At 37.9% G+C, this 20158-nt stretch overlaps 1 protein-coding gene across 2 annotated transcripts; it reads right to left on the bottom strand.

Annotated features, from left to right (window-relative positions):
• Positions 1-14698: 14698 nt before the first annotated feature.
• On the bottom strand, positions 14699-16736 carry LOC123876920. 2 transcript variants are annotated; one of them, XM_045923339.1, is made up of 2 exons: positions 16499-16736; positions 14699-16198 (listed from the first exon to the last, which is right to left on the bottom strand). In XM_045923339.1, the coding sequence occupies exon 2, from the start codon at positions 16190-16192 to the stop codon at positions 14894-14896; it is 1299 nt and encodes a 432-aa protein (XP_045779295.1). In that variant the 5' UTR covers positions 16193-16198; positions 16499-16736; the 3' UTR covers positions 14699-14893. The 2 variants fall into 2 exon arrangements, with proteins under 2 accessions (XP_045779295.1, XP_045779294.1); XM_045923338.1 differs by having other exon boundaries at positions 16513-16736.
• Between the last annotated feature and the right edge of the window lie 3422 nt (positions 16737-20158).

Raw genomic sequence — 20158 nt, 5'->3', positions numbered from 1 at the left:
TTCAGAAATGATAAAGTTTGCGAAATATTTTGAAGAAAGACAATAGTGGCTTTATTCTCTAATTTTTATAGAAAGATAGAAGATGGCCACGCACGATTTCATCCGCGTGTATTTAGATTTTTATTTAAATCCCATGAGAACTCTGATTTTCCGGGATAAAAGTAACCTATATCCGTGTCTGGTTTGCAAGCTATCTCTGTATAGAAAAGATATGATGCCGCAACTTTTATAATATGTAGTAGACTTAAGTTATTTAAATATTCCGTGTGAACTCTTTGATTTTCCGGGATAAAATTAGCCTCTATCCTTGTCTGGTTTGCAAGCTAATAAATGTACCAAATAAATGATGCCCGCAACTTGTCTATGTGGATTTAGGTAATTTAAATTTAAAATCTCGTGGAAACTCTTTGATGTTCTGGGATAAAATTTAGTTTATGTCCGTCTCCGGGATGCAAACTATGTCTAAGTATATCAAAATTTGTCAGTATTTGTTTAGCCAAGATTGGGATAGACCGGAAATCCTACGGGATTAGAAAAAACTAAATCCACGTGGATGACGTCGCGAGCATCATCTATTTGGTACAGAGATAGCTTACGTCCTATAAACGGGAACGGGATAATTTTTATCCCGGAAAATTAAAAAGTTTGAATGGGATTAAAAAACTAAATCTATGCGAACAAAGTCGCGGGCATCATCTAGTGTATATTATAACATTTTTATGTCCTTTTAACTCTTACTTTTTGCTTACAATGTAAAATAATAAACATTTACGAGTTACGATCTAATCGATCATTACACGCTTCAAAATGGCGGTTAGGAAAACGTGACGTTCAGAGTATTGCCCTATTTAACTATTTAAAGTGTCAACGCATAATAGTGTTGCCAGTTTATGGATTCGTAAATCAAAACACTCATAAATTTCCGTTTGACTCCTCTTTTATATGCGGTTGATGGGAACACGTCAGTTTTTAGGGTTCCGTACGCGCGGGGTGGCAACAGAACCCTATTATTAAGCCTCCGCTGTCGCTGTCCATCCGTCCGTCAGCGGACTGTATCTCCTGAACCGTAATGGGTGAGAAAGAGCGAAATTTTCAGTGTGTCGTATTTCTGTGACTACTATGACAACATATTATTTAAAAAAAAATATTAAAAAGTACATGGTGTTATATCTTATACCATGGTTCATGGTACGGAACCCTTCGAGTGCGAGTCGGACTCGAGCTTGATCAGTTTTTTCCTTACAAAGTATTTTAATGGTAGGTATTTTTATGGATTTTTATTAATGGGCAGAAATAGATGCCTATGACTTTTAAAAATTGTCAAAGAAATCTATTGTTAACATAACTTTACTTTGTAAATTACGTATTTTTGATAGTATAATAAATTAAAAATATAAATAACATTGTAAATTACGAATGACGTGAAGTTCTTGAAATTCACAACCTTGCTTGATGTAAGATAGGGGTAATTTTAGTTTTTTCTCATCTTTTTTGATAGGTACCTATTTAACTACGTTAAAATACCACATCAAGACAACTATATTGAAAAACAAGTTTAAATTAAATCAAAATTAATAATAAACAAAGGGGTGTATTCTGTACAAAATCAAAATGAAATATTATGTTGTAACAAAATTAATTATTTTCTCTTTGTGGGTCGAGGCCCCAAATTAGGTGGACACGGTACACGGAAAGTTTTAACCGTTTTCATGAAACCATATAATTTGGCCAATTGTCCGAAATATTTCAAATTAATTGAACGATATTACATGACTGTATGAAGTTAAATTGGTAACGTTTTTGACTGAAACGTGATATTTCGTCGAAACGTGTTATTAGTCTGTTTAAACTTTTTACGGACTTTGGTTAGCATGTATTTTGAACCTTTGAACATCTTTTTTTCATTACAAAATTTCAACTTTTGTGATAATTATTGACTATTGAAAATTATACCTAAGTAACGAAAAAAGGTTTTTCAAATACTAATTGAAAATCGATGTGTCTTTCAGAAGTTACCTACCTATTTAATTATTTACCTAGTTATTCTATTAATTACATACTTATTTATTTTTTTCACCAAGATAGACGTGCGCTTGAAGACAATTGTTATGGTCAATTGAAAGCAATAATTAATGGAAAACAACGTAAACCCATGGTCTAGGTTAGCGTGCTTCCTAAAAGATGTCTATTCACTTTAACCTTAAAGATAATTCAGTTATTTATTTTAGAATTCTTTATTGCACACTCTAACTATACATATACAGAACACACAAAATGAACTATACATGAGGGCGCAAAGGCGGCTTTATTGCTAAAGAAATCTCATACAAGCAACCTTTAGTGAAAAAATTAAATGACCAGTTATTTATGTATCAAATATGTTTTTAATTTCTTAATTAATCTACCACTGGTTGAGAGCTTTTTCTTTAATCATTATTAAAAATTTAACCATCTTTAAAAACTTCACTGTCGATTTATTGCTCTAAAAACCAAAAAATATGTAAATATAACTCATATTTAATACATTGGAATTGCGGTGGCCAAACTAATCAACATAGGTACGCCAAAGTTTGTAACGTCCGAATTAAATTTGTACACCAGCCATCGGTACTAATGGAAGTGTCTGAATTCGATATTCTAACGAGCGAGTTTAGAATACCTAGTGCTCGAACTTCGGCAGTTTGGGACGAACCAATTAGGAGCTTATACGTTTTCTCACAGTATCTGGCTTTCCAATATTTGTTACTAGTCGATGCCCGCGACTTCGCCCGCGTGGATTTAGGTTTTTCAAAATCCCGTGGGAACTCTTTGATTTTCCGGGACAAAAAGTAGCCTATGTGCTAATCCAGGATATTATCTATCTCCATTCCAATTTTCAGCCAAATCCGTCCAGTGGTTTTTGCGTGAAGGAGTAACAAACATACACACACACACACACACACACATACAAACTTTCGCCTTTATAATATTAGTGTGATTTCCAATATAGCCCCTATTCCATAAACATTCCCAGTAGGTGCAATATCACCATGATCAACCCGTTGCTGGGCCACTACTGAGCACTGGTCTCCTCTCAGAATGAGAAGGGTTTAGGTCATAGACTGCCATGTCTGGCCAAATGCAGATTTTTTTCTTAATTTACTGACTAGCGCTTGACTGCAATCAGACCCGCTAGCTAGCAAGTGATGATGCAGCCTAAGATGGAGCCTGATTGCCTAGAAGTTGCCTATTCACTCTTGTTTTGAAGGTATACTCATATTAAAAGTGGAAGGGAAAACTGATGCCGAAAGGGCGTTCCATATCCGAAACGAGGAAGCATGTCCGAGGATTTTCAACTACGTACGGATTGCCAGACTTCACACCGTTTGAGGACATTATGAAGAACTCTAAGGCATGCAGGTTTCCTCACCATGTTTTCCTTCACAGTTATTGTATCCGGCAGATGCAATATGAGAATTCGTAAAAAATCTCTAAATTGTCTCTGGACTTGTCTGGTGGGAAGTTTCGGCCGTGGCTAGTTACTATACTACTGGGAAAAACATGTCGCCAAGTGATTTAGCCGTCCTATAGGTCCGATACAGTCCGATTAGGGTCAATTAAAATGCCTCTCTCCTCCAGACCTCCTGGTAAAACCTCTTCCAGTGATGATAAAACTATATTCGACAAAACATATAAGTACCTACAACACCGTTAAATAAATCACAGGTTAACAAAAAATCGTCAACAAAATTATTCATTTAGCTCATTTAAACCATATTAACGACGCTTGACAAACGACAGACTAACAAATTTTTTTTCACAAAAATAATTTATGGTACAAAACTCACTATCTACAATTACATAAACTTTATTGCTTTCTAATAAGGTATAAATTGGTACAAAATAAAGTATGTCACATGTAAATGAGTATTCCATCCCTATATTTAAATGGTCCTAATTATAATTTGAATCGTTTAGGAGTTAAATATTTTCGGCATCGAATAGGAAAAAAATGTTTGAACGTTTCAAGACTCATCTTGTGTTTGGTCAACGGAGCGGAAGAATAGAGAATGGTGTAGAGTCGATATAACTTATTTCTTTAATAAATTAAAAACATCATTACATTTAATTTTTCGGTTAGCAATATTGTATTGAAAAATGTGCTTGAAATAAATCTTGAATTTCACTATGGAAAACAAAGTCATAGTAGGCACTTCCTACTGTTATTTTTTTTTCTTTATTTTATATCGTATAAATAATATCAGTACAGACTAGTTACGTATGCCACCAGTACTCTCATGGAAGGCCAGGCACCGTCACAGGAACTAAAATGTCTAGTATGATCATACTATACTACGCGTAGAAATTGGCTGAGACAGGACGGCTTAGCTCATCAAGGTCTGTACGTGATCTCTGTTACCAGCAGCCAACGTGATGAAGAGGGGACACTGATATAAAAACTCAAGATTTAGTTAATAAGGTCGTCAATTAATTTTAGTCTACGTAATTGTAACTTAGATAAGATAGTTTTAAGAATAAAGTTTAGTTAGTAAAAAGCCTCCATTTCCTTCAGTCCACCCTGGACGCTGCCGTAATACGTAACTTACTCATATTATTATACAAACGAAAATGTATTTGTTTGTTTGTGTTATTCTTCAATCAGGTCGCAACGGACTACGGAGCAACGGATCGACGTGATTTTTCGCATCGGTAGGTACCTATTAGTTGAGCTCTGGAGAGTGACATCATAGGCTACTTTTACCCAAATTCAAATCAGTTATTAATATTAAATTATTATCAAAGTGGGTGTCATGAGAGTTTTAAAACACTAAATCCACGCGGACAATAAGTCGCGGGAATCAGTAACAGTTAGTAAGTAATATAATGACAATATTATATTATACCTACAATAATATATTACAATTACACATATCTTCTTATAATATAATAATTATTTTTTAATAAAATAAAAAAGTCAATTTTTATGAAAATTATATTATTTTCTTGCAGAACTTGCATATCTTAGAGCTCTCAATGTTAGATATTGTTCTCAAACGAATGCTAAGTCTGCCAATCGGCAATTAGGCAGCGTGGTGCACTACTGGCTACTTCCTTCTCAGTATGAGAGGAGATCCATGCTCAGTAGTGGAGCGGCGATATGTTGAGATGATGATGACGATGTTTTCCTAACAAAAACAGTAGACTACAAACTCTACAACTTTTATATCCAATCCCTAGTTCCCAACAAGTGCATTCTATTTTTAAAACCAAGCAGACCTCCCCCAGACGGATGACATCATTCAAATAAAAAGTAAAAAGTTCTAAATTTAAAATTCTAACGCCGTCTCCACACCATCCGGTGATGAGATGAGTCACTGTGAACGGTACACAGCACGGGTAGGCACCGCTCGTGAAAAAAATAGTGTGCGCGCACCTTATCTCTTGCATCAGATTATATACAGCGGGATGCCTAGACTAGCTTCAAGTTATGAGTCATAGGTTTTGTTGCTAGGGGCCTTTTCAGAGAGGATTTCTAATGAAAAATAAACATTCGCGTCCCGACTTTTAATTTGAAAATGAGTGTTGAAGAGCCTTTTGAGAATGGGTATAGTTTTCTTGAACAATAATTATCATATGCACATTTTTGAGATTAATTTTTGAGAGAACAGAGAGACAATAGGGATTTTTATTCGCATTGACTTTTGCACATATGCAGAGGTTTTTTTTTTAATTTCCTGCTGAAATACACGAGCAAGAAACTTGAATGAGTAGCCTTTGATAGCTAAGTGGTTATAGACTTCAGCCTCCTATTCGTCGAATCCCGGGTTCAATCCTGAGCACGCACCTCTAATTTTTGGTAGTTATGACGACATTCCTGGCGCACTGGTAAGCTCTGTGATCTTATCAGTTGGTGGTCCTGGGTTTGATTCCCGGCAGGGATTTAGAATTTTATCTTTCTAAATTTCTGGATCTGGGGGGAGGCTTCGGCGGTGGCTAGTTACCACCGCCATGCCGCCAAGCGTTTTAGCGTTCCGGTACGATGCCATGTAGAAACAAAAGTGGGTTTAATAAAAACTGTCATACCCCGTCCAGGTTAGTCCGCTTCCATTTTAGGCTGCATCATCACTTACCACCAGGTGAGATTGCAGTCAAGGTCTGACTAAACTTGTACCTTAATAAATAGTTAAAATGTGCGATTTATGCAATTTTTAACTTGGTTTAATGGCAAAGGAAAACATTATGAGGAAACCTGTAGGCCTGAAACTTCTCCAAAATGTTCTCAAAAGTATGGAAGTCTGCCAGTCCGCACTTGGTCAGCGTGGAGGAAGATTAGCCTAAACCCTAAACCCTGCTCATTTTGAAAGGAGACCGATGATGCAGTAGGTAAGTCTAGGTTTTTTTTCTTTTTATTTGGTAACTAGAGGATGCCCGCGACTTCGTCCGCGTAGATTTAGGTTTTTAAAGATCCCGTGGGAACTGTTTGATTTTCCGGGATTAAATGCCTATGTCAATTACAGGGACGCAAGCTACCTCGGTACTAATCGGTTAAGTGGATGGGTTTTTGGAAATCCCGTCGGAACTCTTTGATTTTCCGGGAAAAAAGTAGCCTATGTCCGTCCCCGGGATATAAGCTAACCCTGTACCAAATTTAGTCAGAATCGGTTAAACTGTTGGGCCGTGAAAAGGTAGCAGACAGATAGACAGACAGATACTTTTGCATTTATAATATTAAGTATGGATAGAAAAAAATACAAAATTACAACTGAGTTTTCTGATCTCCAGAATTATACCTATTAGAGGAGATAAAATCTAAAACGAAGCAGACATTTACGATTCTTCTATACACACTGAGTAAAATCTTCATCTGGTACATTGTAGACCAATTATCTCTAATGTTGTACACATTGTCTAGACACGTCAGTATGTCTGTGTCAACTTGTACGGAACACATCGTAAAACCCTACATTGGAAAAACTTACTGAATTAAAAAGTGTTCCATGCATGTCGAATCTTACAAAAGTGACTAAGATTTCGAGAGCCTTGCTCTGTAGTGGTCAATCATAACAATGATGAAGTAAGACTTCAAATTGAATCCAGTATATGGTACATAATATACCGAAATTTCACATCCCTAACTTGTTTAGTTTTTGAGATACCTAGCTAAAGTTATACATACGTGGCAGGAGAAACGGACGACGAGTATTTTACACAACTATAATAAGTATAAGGAATTCATAGAAAACAATATTTCACTAATAAAATAAAACATCCTTTTCATCTTATGTAAGATACGTAACAGAATTTCATCAGCCTGTAGGCTTGCGCCGGCGCATGAATCACCGATCGTCAAACTCTCGCCCTCTTGCTACAAAGAGCTGAATTAAAAAATATATTAGTGTTGACCGATTAGTAGGTATAGTATAGACTGTGAAATGAAATCCTCCATACTAATATAATTTAAATGCAAAAGTGTGTCTGTCTGTCTGCTAGCTTTTCGCGCCCCAGTTTAAAAGATTTTGATGAAATTTGATACTGAGTTAACTTAAATCCCGGGGACAGATTTTATCCCGGAAAATCGTAGAGTTCCTCTGGGATTCTCAAAAATAAGAGGGCTCTCTCCATCACTCGTTTCATACAATCGTAGTTCCAATTTCATTTGAATATTAAGCAACCAAAGTCTATGAAATTTTGCAGATATATTCTAGAAACTAATATCTATGTCTGTGGTTTTCCAGATTTCTGTTAAAATATTCGGTTTCAAAGTTACGCGGTCTTAAAATTTTTCATACAAATCTTTGTGCCCCTGTAATTTTAAAACTACATATTTTTAGAAAAATCTAAAATACCACAGACACAAATATTAGTTTCTAGAATATGTCTGCAAAATTTCATGGACTTTGGTTGCTTAATATTCAAATGAAATTGGAACTACGATTGTATGAAACGAGTGACGGAGAGAGCCCTGTTAAACCGATTTATATCAAATTTGATACATAGGTAGCTTGCGTCCAATTGACATATGCAACTTTTTATCCCAGAAAAGCATATTTCCCACGGGATTCTTAAAAAACCCAAATCCACACGAACATTTTTTTTTTTTTTTGTGATGTACCTAACCACAAATGCACGGTTTTCGGTTTTTTCCTCTTACGTGTACTATAAGACCTACCTACCTGCCACATGATTCTAGGTCAACGAGAAGTACCCTGTAGGTTTCTTGACAGACACGACAGACATACATACAACGAAGTGATCCTATAAGGATTACCTACTTTTTTCTTTTGAGGTACGAAACACTAAAACCGACAAACCAAGTCATTATTTAACCTTACAATGTTCACCATAAATATTATACCAATAACTAAATAACTCAAAATTTAAAAACCCCTGACACAAAAACCTCTATAAGAAAACTAGAAAAGAGCTGATAACTTTCAAACGGCTGAACCGATTTTCTTGGATTAAGTATAGCTAAGAACACTCTCGTTCAAGCCACCTTTCAAACAAAAAAAACTAAATTAAAATCGGTTCATTCGTTTAGGAGCTACGATGCCACAGACAGATACACAGATACATATGTCAAACTTATAACACCCCTCTTTTTGGGTCGGGGGTTAATCAGTATCCATACTGTATTGATTCTAAACTTAAATAGGTACATAGTTTCCAGTTCCACGTCCTTTGACAGTTCAGTTTCCACCGCAAACATATCATCGCGCTACAAATGGTCTCCCCGACACGTAAATATTTGAACAAGTGTTGCCGACATATGTCCGGCACTATTAGTACTTAGTAGTTAACGTAATATAAATGAAAGTTTGTTGATAAAACTATTTATTTTATCTAGATTTCAGTTAATTATATAGTTTTTCAATTTAATTACAACAATACATCTTAAATAACGGAAAATCTGACTGATTGTTCTATCTACACACAGCTTAAACTACTGTACGGATCAGGCTGAAATTCAATGTCGTAAACATCCTCTAAGAAAGAATTTTTGGAAATTCACCTTCAAAGGGGGTAAAATAGGGGTTTGAAATTTGTCGACGCGGATGAAAATGTGAGCAAAAGCTAGTTATTATTATAATAAACAATGTTTCTTATAATAATAACTATATACATATAATAAACAATCTCTACTAAACATAAATATACTCTTCGTTTTATAAACTAAAGTTTTGCCTAGCAATTCTTCATCTTGAAGTGTCGTCTCTTGCCGGAGGTTGGCAACCATTAGGGCTATCTGCACCTTGGATGCTGATGCGCGGAAAAGAGATCGGGTACTCTTCGTACCATTGGCGTAAATTATTGAGCCACGATGTTCTTCTTCGGCCAGGCGGTCTTCTGCTGAAAATCTCAAGGAGGCCATATTTCATATTTCCCATAATGTGGTCGAAGTACAATATAATACGCGGTGAGTCAATCGTAATTTTTAACCCCCGACACAAAAAGAGGGGTGTTGTAAGTTTGACGTGTGTATCTGTGTACCTGTGGCATCGTAGCTCCTAAACTAATGAACCGATTTTAATTTAGTTGTTTTTTGTTTGAAAGGTGGCTTGATCGAGAGTGTTCTTAGCTATAATCCAAGAAAATCGGTTCAGCCGTTTGAAAGTTATCAGCTCTTTTCTAGTTACTGTAACCTTCAATTGTCGGGGGTGTTGTAAATTTTTAATTTACACTTGTTATCAAAGATCACGTACGAGACACCACCTTGTTTTCTCGATAGTGAATCATCAAACTTACACAATGATAGTAACCAATTATATTTCCATGAGTCATTGGACTAGGTGGGCACTTACCCAATTATCATTTTACAACTTATCGACATGGTAATTGAATTTAAGAAGTAAATTACATAATGATCATTGTAAATCAATCACAAGTGATATTAATGGTCTATCACTTCATTCTAATTTGCTGCCATCTTGATAACTGTGGGATACTTACTGATATAGGTACTTTACTTACAGCAACTATTGGAAAGAACCATGGTTATATGGTTAAAAGAATAATAAGGAGTTCTCCGCAAATCGTGAACCTGAAGTGGCAATGGGCAGGGCACTTAGGAAGGTCGATTTGGACCACAGTTGGACATATTATTGGAACCCAATGGTGATCTCACACCAAAAGCATTTTTAGGTTGACAGGTATTCCCAGATTTCTAAAAACAGCGAAAATCCTGTCATCTTCCTAACATCTTGTAGAAGTTCTCGCTAAGCTTTTAAAAAAATGCTTTAGTACAAAATTTATTCGGAATCAAACTGGATATCCTACCATCCTCTAGAAAGTATATACATTCTTGCTAAGCTTTCAGAAAAAAGTACTTTAATACAAAGTTATTGGGAATCAAATAAATTAAATACAGAAACCTAAAAGTATGCGAAACTGTATCATAATCTTAGTTTAGCAAAAGCTTCAATTTCAATTAGTTATTTCAACTTACATCACAACTCTGAAGGCTTTCACGCACATACATGACTATTGCTTTGAAAAATTTATCAGGCGTTTTCATTCTTCAGCTGAATACTGAATCGTGTCGTAGTAATAATTAGGAGCTTCTCAGATATTAAGGTGATCTTAAGCATTTTGCCATACCACGTTTTAAAAACAGCTACTTATTATTTAAGAAACACTTGCAGTAGAACTAAGAGACGTTTGTCGCACCAGCCAGGTAACCTCTCCGTGTGCCTGAGTATCGCGGGTAGCAGCAGCGGTTGGACCCGCGGACTCTAAGCCTCGGGAGGAGTTGTGGATGATGAACACGGGGCGGTCTATCGTTCACAGTGTGGTCCTCGGGTTGGTTGGCGTGCTGTGGTTCCGACATGCCTCTAACAGTGTTTGGGGGCACGTAGCGTCCCAAGGATGGGTGTAATGCGGGGGGCATCCGCTGGCGGAGTAACGAGGCGTTGTCGGTGCCTTGTGATCCGTCGTCAGTGGTGTGATGGAACTTCGTGAGGTTTTTAGTCGGTAGGAGTCATAACATAACCACTGCGCTTCCCTGTGGCCGGTGGTAACCATGGAGGATTTTCCTCACGAAAAAAAGGACTAAGAGACGCTTAAGTCTGATTTTTTATTATTACTCAGATACAAGTTAGCCCTTCACTGCAATTTTACCTGGTGGTAAGTGATTATGCAGTCCAAGAAGGAAGCGGGTTAAACTAGAAGAGTTATGGCAGTTAAATATTGGGTGTGAGCTTTGCCTATATTGTGGAGTTTTATATTATCTTTTCCACATACTGTGTGAACCAACTCCTTTAACGAATGATAATAGCAGGCAGTGTAGCGTCAGTGTTATCAAACGACCTTGCAATATATCATACTGATAACCATAACTACCGGTTTGTTTGCATCCATTTGAATGCATTAGGTATCTATACCAAGCGTTAGGTACTTAGTAAGAATTGCAATTAACCCTAGAATCACATAATGTTTATACATGCAAAATTAAGTTTCAAGACCCAACAGTCGATCTATGTATGTTAATATGTCAGTCAGTCAGTTTAGCTCCAAGCTCAAAGGATTTCGTAACAGAGAGTGCGTTATACTAACTTCTTTCCTTGGATAAAATAAGAGCGATTCCGCACTCATCCGATCCGAGCCCGTGAAAGTACGGGTATAAAAAACTCGGAACGAACTCGGATATTGCTTACGCACTAATCCGATCTCTGATCCAAATTCAAGCTAATTCAGTGGACCTCATTGACATATCTACGTTATATTATGTCCGATTTAAATCAAAAGCCCATCCAAGATATTCTCACGGATGACGGAGAGAACTCGGATGACGGAAGTCGGAGCTAGTCCGTAAGCTATTATACAAATACTCGTAGTTCCATGACTACTTCGGAAAGTATTTTGACGGATTCGGATCGGATGCAGTGCGTAATCGTCCTAAGTAGAGTAAGCGAGTAGGCTATTTACGAAACGTTCGTTTATCTCTAGCGTCAGTCAGATGTTTTGTTTGCAACATATTGTGAAATTTTAGAAAATATAGGATATATTTAATTTTTTCGCGTTTTTTTGTGGCACCTTAATAATAATCGTCAGTACTATCACCTGTCTTCATTTTTGTTAGCGTTCTGGTTAAACCTTTTATATGTAGATACCCGTCGAAAGCCGCCTGACCAAATTAGAATAATTTCCCACAAAACTGGTAGATAAATACCACGATATCGATATTAAATGAGCACTGGATGATGACGTCCGTTCAAGTAATCACGCTGAAGCTGCGCGCCAGTGGAACTAGCATCTAAAGACAAGCACAATCACGGTAATTGCGGCCCTTGAATGATTGCCAGTAAATGATACACCGTGATATGAATCCTACTCACATCTAATTCTATATTTCCTCCTTATTACCGCTGTCGATATTATTGCTTTGCAAAATAGGTATGAAAACCACTAACGGTCGTATTCACAATCATTACTATGAGGTCTCACAGTGCGCTCGAACGCATAGTGTAGGTTCCACCAATCAGATCATTGTAATTTGACGTGATACAGTCATCTGATTGGTGGAACCTACACTGTGCGTTCGAGCGCACTGTGAGACCTCATAGTCCATCCATCAGCCTGTAAGCGTCCACTGCTGGACATAGGCCAAGCGCGCCACCAAGCACGGTCCTCCGCCTTCCTCATCCACTCGCTCCCCGCCACCTTCTTCAGGTCATCGGTCCAGCGGGTTGCACGTCGTCCCACACTGCGCCTCATAGTAGTGATTGTGAATACGTATAAAGCCCCGGCTACACGCTACGTCTTACCTAAACCGGAATTCACATTACGAAATTACTTTCATGCATGTTGAGAATAATGTCACGCAACCAATTTCAATACGCACGAAATTAGACGTTTACACGTAAAATTGCTTGTGAAATTAATGTCATGAAACTAATTTCATGCCACTAAATTCGTAATGTAAACTCGGCTCTGCACAAGTCAATTTGCGCAGTTAAGTGCGTGCATGTAGCAAGACGGTATCCCGCGCAGTTCCAAAAGCTGCTAAGGATTGGACTGCGCAGTTCTCAGTCTTGCCTGTGCAGTTTTATCTGTGCAGGCAAGAAGTAGCGTGTAGCCAGAGCATTACAATCCATCCTTAATGATAAGTCAATCGTACAAAGCCAATTTTGGCTGTGCAAAACTGGCTTAGTCAAATGAATGGTCATTCATATCTCAACTCCAAGCATAGCTTACGAGTAGCAAGAGACAAAAGCTTAGCATAGAATATATTGGATTTCTTTGATATTTTATCTTTCAGAGGAATCAGAGGGAAAGTTTTACAAGTAGGTATTCGTCAAAGAGAAAGAGGCTGCGATCCACGCTCTGGGGCCTACCTGGTCCAAAGGTTGTCCATCGCCATTCAACGGGGCAATGCTGCCAGCTTGATGGGCACTTTTGGTCCAGGGGCAACCAGGGGTGGTCTTTTTGACGACTAGGTATAACTAGTAGTAATTTTAATTGGAATGACATATTACTATACCTATTCAATAAGTGTGTTAAGTAAAATCTGCTTGATTTCTTGCCAGTAGGTATAGTAAGTATATTTTATATGAAAGAGAAAAAGGTAGGTAAAAGTGTTTGACCGAGCATCCATTTTTTCCAGGAATATACCTAAAAGAACAATATCCATTTGAATAACGTAAGATCCTTTTAAAAGGACCTGATAACGACACTTATTCACGCTCATGGTCCGTAACGTGTAAATTACGAATGTCAAAACCGCACTAATAATTACAATGATTGTATGCAAGGACAAACTTATATTTTCAATTGTTATGATCCTTGTGAGTTATAAAATAGAGGTTATTTTAGAAAATTTAAGTGCAGACTTTGTGTACAAGTGACACGGTTTGTGGACCAAGGGAATGGAGACTGTTAATCGCATATCGCAAATGATGATCTGTTCTCGGAATCCATGTTTTCTCTGCTTGGTTGTTTTTTAGGTGTCTTATTCTGAGTAAGGTGGAGTGTTATATTTCTATTGAAAGTATTTAATCGACGAACTTAAAATCTTAAGGTTCAGAAAGAAAATGAGAATTTTTTAAACACAAAATTGACTTCAGTCTCAAAACTTTATTGTTTAATGGACCAATCTTTCAATCAAGCGAATAATGGGAGTTGGTACGACAGTGTATGGAGTGAGGATTGAACCTACGACGTTTTCGATTTAAGTCGATACCTGATTGATGAGTCATTGAGATTTCTAAAATCTGTTCATACAACCTATTCAAAAAAAAAATTCGTCTTTGTAAAGGTAGGGAGGCGAGACCACCTCCAGCCGTCTGGACTGGCGACCTAAAAAAGGTAGCGGGAAGTTGGATTTGGATATCTATGCATGGCCGTGTATGGTGGCGCGCTCTCGGAAAAACTTATGCTCAGCGTGGACGCAAACAGACAACGCTGGTTATGTCATCTAAGCAGAGGCCACATAAAAATCGAAAGATCTGATTGATTGATCGATATGGTACCGCAAAACTGCCCAAAAAATTGATAACCTTCTCAAATTTGGCAGACACAATATTCATCACAGTGATTAATGATGACAAAAAAAGTAAAATATAAACTGCTACTGTACATTGTCTTCATTAACAGGTAATAGAGACGCGATGACATTGAAACATTACTAATTTGCTGAGTAGGTAGAGTCAACAAAAGAATAAATTATACTGACCAGCCGTTGTACATCACTTGGCACTACCATCGTGAGTAAAACTCAGAATAACACCATTATGATTCATTTACTACCGAAATTATATCCAAATTAAAATGTTGACCCACTTTTGCGAGGTGACTTTAGAAAGAGAAAGTCATTATTGTTTTGTCTGGTTTTATTGTTCCTTTGATTTATATGGAAATTAATAAATCACTGTTTATTTTTATCATCAAACAAACATGCTAGTTTCTTCTTGTTAGTTTAATAGTAATCAATAGGGCACGGTTTTTTACAAGGCTTGTAGCTGCCTTCAGAACAAATGTAAGCTCGAACTTTCTTTGCTAAAGGACAATCTAGTCTTCCACAAGGACCGTGGACGTCTCGTTTGTTAACAAACTGCCCATGTTGATACTTCCCTTTGACAGTCTCTCCGGGTATAAACTGATGTTCGCTTCCTCTATAATCCATTCGTTTAGGACAGTTCGTTCCCCCACAAGGACCTTTCGGAAACCCCATAGCAAGTATAGCTAACTCACTTTTAGTAAACGGAGCTACGAATTCTTCATACACTTTATATTCTTCAACAGGTCTGATAGGCTCTTTTGAAATATCAGGAGCACCGAAAAAGTAAGCCACAGGTGGTACAGCATCTATTGTAGTACCTTCCCAATGCCTAACAACTTCAATGTCTTTTAATTTTAAGTCGTCACACAAATATTTACGTCCGGGCAATCTCTCCATTTCTGGTAACGCTACAAAATAGCTAACGATTTTATTGCCTAAGCAAGACAATCGGATGAAAAATTCTATTTCACCTGATGCTTTCAAATCCTCCTCGCATTGCAAAGGTCTTACCCATTGAACTGTATTTGTGATCATTTCTGATTTTGATGTAACTCTGTATTCGGCTTGATCCATATTGACAGGATTTAACTCACCTGCTCTTTGGAGACACTCTATGAATGATTTATGCCACTCAACAACACAGAAGCCTATACAGTTCATATCTTGATCCCTATTCCAAACAGTGATATGAATAGGGGTCTTTGTCAACATTTCTTCTAGTTTTGAAGGTCTAGATAGGAACATAACTGAATTTCCTACGCCAAAGTAGGGAGGTTGCGGTAAGGGTTCGGAAGGTAGAACAATTTTTCTAGGAGGAATACCTCCTTTTTTGCCTTTCTTAGGTTTTGGTGGTTTCCCTTTCTTTCCTTTCTTTCCTGGTGGTGGTGGAGGTTCAGGAGGTATGAAGTTGTCGTGGGCAACGTAAAAATCGAATAAAGGTAAACAAAGCATTTGCATTGTACAGGTTTGCATGAACTTCATTTCTTCCTCGGAAGGTGGTGGTGGTTCTTTTCCTTTTTTCCCTTTTTTGCCCTTTTTTGCTTTCGGTGGTTTCGCTTTTTTACCTTTTTTTGCTGCCTCTGCAGCCGCCCGAGCTTCTTCTTCTTTTCGCCTCTCTTCTGCTTCTAACATGAGCTCATATTCATCTTTCTCTGGCGGCTCTATTTTGAGCACGACTTTCTTTACGAAAACCTCGATCATAAAAATTTGCTCCATGGTTACCTGTAAATATAATATTTTCTTATGGCAAACATTGAATAATATGTGTGTTTAATTAATTAAATATTACTTGATTTAATGGTGAAAAAACATCGTGAGGAAACCTGAATCCCTGCGAGTGTTCCATAATGTTCTCATAGGTGTGTGAAGTCTGCCAATCCGCACTTGGCCAGTGCGATATATACCTACTATGTCCTACACTAAACCCTACTAACCACTCTTCATTCTGAAAGAACTGCTCAGTAGTGGACTGGTACAGAGTTTAGATGATGATAACTCAATAAATAGTCGTTGTATTAATGCAAATAAGAACTTACAACCAAATAAAAAGAATTGCGTTAAGTTATCTATAATTATTATGAAATTGATGAATTTCTAATCCAAATTGATCCAATACGAATGGGAACATATTTCTTCCGATCCGTTTATTGATACTGGAAAAATTAAAATGAATCATCTATCATTGTTGTAGAGGAAATACTACTTATTAATTTCTTTGTTGTGGAAAAAATGTTTTGATGCTAAGCCGAACTGAAATACATCTAGGTACGTCATGCTGAAATTATAATGACGTTTATGTTTTTGTCAATCATAAGTTTGAAATTGAGGTAAGGTTTTACTATAGCATGATTTCATCATCATCATGATTAACCGTTAAACATCATAATCCATACAAATATTATAAATGCAAAAGTGTGTCTGTCTGTCTGTCTGTCTGTCTGCTACGTTTTCACGGTCCAACCGCTGAACCGTTTTTAAGGTACAGACTTGGGATACATCCCGGAGAAGGACATAGGCTACTTTTTATCCCGGAAATTCAAAGAGTTCCTACGGGAAAAAAATCGAAAACCACGCGGGCGAAGCCGCGGGTATCCCCTAGTTGTAAATATTGTAGTCTCTTGTAGGGACTTCCACAGGCCGCGGTCTTGCTCCGCCGCCATCCAGTCCCTGCGAGCCGATTGATCTTGTCTGCCCACCTAGTGGGAGGTCTTCGAACGCTGCGTTTTCAGTGCGAGGTCGCCTTTCTAGCACCTTGGGACCCCCGACGTCTGTCGGTTTTCCGAACAATATGTCTTGCTCAAAACCACTTCCGCTTCGCAACCCGTTGAACTATGTCGGTTATTCTGGTTCTATCCTCCTGGACTTCTATATTCAGTGGCGTGCAGAGGGGTTCGAAGTCATGGTAGGCATTAGTTAGCTACATACCTATTTTCAGACTAGATACCTAAAACGCAACTGAGCATTGGGCTATTTCAACTAGGTTAAGCAATGCTTTTACGCCTCTATGGCCTGTATGCCACTATGGATGTTTGTTTCAATCATTATTATATAGGTATTATAGGTACTTTCACTAAAGGCCAAAGTCGATTCGCAAGATCTAAGTAACACTGTAAGCAAAATAAAAGCAAAAGAAAAATTAAAAAAAAAAAAAAGTTGCATTGACATGCGAAAGGTTTTTTATAATGCACAGACCAATCACGTACGGAATCACAATAAGACGAGCGCTAAATAAAATAAAAAGTCCCACTGCGTAGTTGGAACTTGAGTTCAAACTCGGGGTCGAGTTTACGCACGCGGGCAGCGTAGCGGGGTGGCGGGGAGGCGGGGAGGACAAGTCTGTTTGTGATGGACATAGAATTGCTGGATGGGAAATTAAAACTTTTGATATAAACAAGGAACAACAAGCTTTTTTTTCCATTCCATCAGCCTGTATGCGTCCACTGCTGGACTGCTGCTGCCTTTCCAAGAGCGCGCCACCAAACACGGTCCTCCGCCTTCCTCATCCACCCGCTCCCCGCCACCTTCTTCAGGTCATCGGTCCAGCGGGCAGGAGGTCGTCTCACACTGCGCTTACCTTACAACAAGCTTACTTCATACTAATACAAAAGTGTGTCTGTCTGGCTGTTACCTTGTCATGGTTCCTTCATTAAACCGATTTTGACGAAGCCGCGGGCATTATATAGTTGGCTATAATGCAATATGCTACTAAACATGCAGAAAAATAAAGCAAAAATGTAAACAATATCATCATTACACAACACAATACCATCATCACACTGCTGCAATTTTGTATAGTAGAGTCTGATGTCTTGAGGATTCTCCGGAGTCAAAGTGGCTTCACTCTGGTACCCGGAGACAAGTCTATTTGTTATGGACATAGAGGTGGTGGATAAGAACTAAAAATGTTGGATTTTAGAACAATAAACAAAGAATGACCAAGCAGAAGTAAAGAGATCGAAGAAAACCAGAGTAACCCACATAACTCAGCGGGTTACGAAACTGAAGTACCAATGGGCAGGGCGTATAGTTCGGAAAACCGGTAAGGTTGGGGTCTCAAGGTGCTAGATTGGCGACCTTACACTTTGGATTTTAAAACAATTATAAACAAGGAGTTATAAAATCAGAAATAAAGACCTCGACAGGAGAACCGGAGTAACCGACAGCTCAACTGGTAGCGAAGCTGAAGTGGCAATGGGCAGGGCACATAGTTCGAAAAACCGACAGATGCTAGAATCCCAAGTTGCTAGAATGGCAACCTCGGACTAGAAAGCACAGTGTTGGAAGACTTCACATTAGGTGGACAGAAGATATCACAGCAAGCAATAATCATCACTACACATCACAACTAAACATACTTCAAACACATTACTTCTAAAAGCCTGAACAGATTTGGATGCATGGCGTATCGTAAAATTTTTTACATCATCCCCGTAGCGGCTATATTTTTTTTTAAATAAAAATTAAAATGGCGACTGTACGGTGCCATCTTTAAATGCATTTTAGTTCATTTTATGGCAGGGCAGTCGTGTTTTTTTTAATTGTCACTCATTTAAAATAAAATGTCACTTTCAGTAACAACTAAATCTGTAAATGCTGCGCACGAGCACACTTTCCATCTCCCTCGCACGTTGATATTTAAATTTAGAATCGCGTGGTTCGTTATTATACGTTTTGCCGAGTAGTAGGCACTAGGTATACCTAACTAGGTACCTAGTGCTAGTAAGTACTTAGGGTATAATATTACAATATTTGCTTAGGCCACTTTGATGCGGGTAATGAATAATTCGATATTAAGAGCAAAATCTAGATTTATTGATATTGATCCAGTTTTGTCAACAAAGAGCCGTGATAGCCTAGTGGTTAAAACGTCCGCCTCCAATTCGTGAGGTCGGGGGTTCGACCCAGGCACGCATCTTTATCTTTTATTGGGTTATGTGCGTTTTAATCCATTAAAATAGGTGTCACTTGCTTTGACGGTGACGGAAAACATCGCGAGGAAACCTGCATGACTGAATTCTACATAACGTTCTCAAAGGTGTGTGAATTCTGCCAATTCGCACTTGACCAGCGCGGTGGACTGTCCTTTTCAGTCTGAGATGAGACCCATGTGGTAAGCTGGCAATGGGTTGGTCATGAATCATGATGAATAAGAAATAATTGACGTGTGATGTCCACAGCAAGATTCGGTCGCATCGGGCGTATCGAAGAAGTACAGATGAAGAAGAAATCAGCGTTGACTGTGTAATGTAGTAAAACAAGGAACCCAATAAGATAATTAGAAATTTGGAAAAAATGAATAGATACATAGTTTGAATTCATGTATCCTTTTTTTAATCAGTGACTTTGTAATAATATAGGCACCTTCAATTCTTTAGTATGAAAACATGTGCCTATACTGGTCCTATAACTAAACCAAATAAGATAAAAAAAAACCATATAACATAATAGAATTGAACCCGAAATCATTACGTCGATCGTAATAAGAAAATGTTAGCCGATCGATGCGCGGGAGTTGTTAGCCAGAACCGGTAGCCGTGCAGCTGCGTTGTAAGGCCGCGTTCATCATTGTACACTAAAATGTATTAAAAAGTTACTAATGTAATACAAAAGTTACAAAGATAGTCAAAAGAGTTACAAGTATATACACAAAATAGAAGAAAATGTTAGCCTGCGTGGGAGTTG

This window comes from Maniola jurtina, chromosome 22 (genome assembly GCF_905333055.1).
Source record: "Maniola jurtina chromosome 22, ilManJurt1.1, whole genome shotgun sequence".
Lineage (NCBI taxonomy): Eukaryota > Metazoa > Arthropoda > Insecta > Lepidoptera > Nymphalidae > Maniola > Maniola jurtina.
This window is presented reverse-complemented; position numbering and strand designations above follow the sequence as displayed.

What these genes read in the sequence shown, in the direction of transcription:
- LOC123876920 (XM_045923339.1), bottom strand. Translation starts at nt 16,192, where the DNA reads ATGGAGCAAATTTTTATGATCGAGGTTTTCGTAAAGAAAGTCGTGCTC.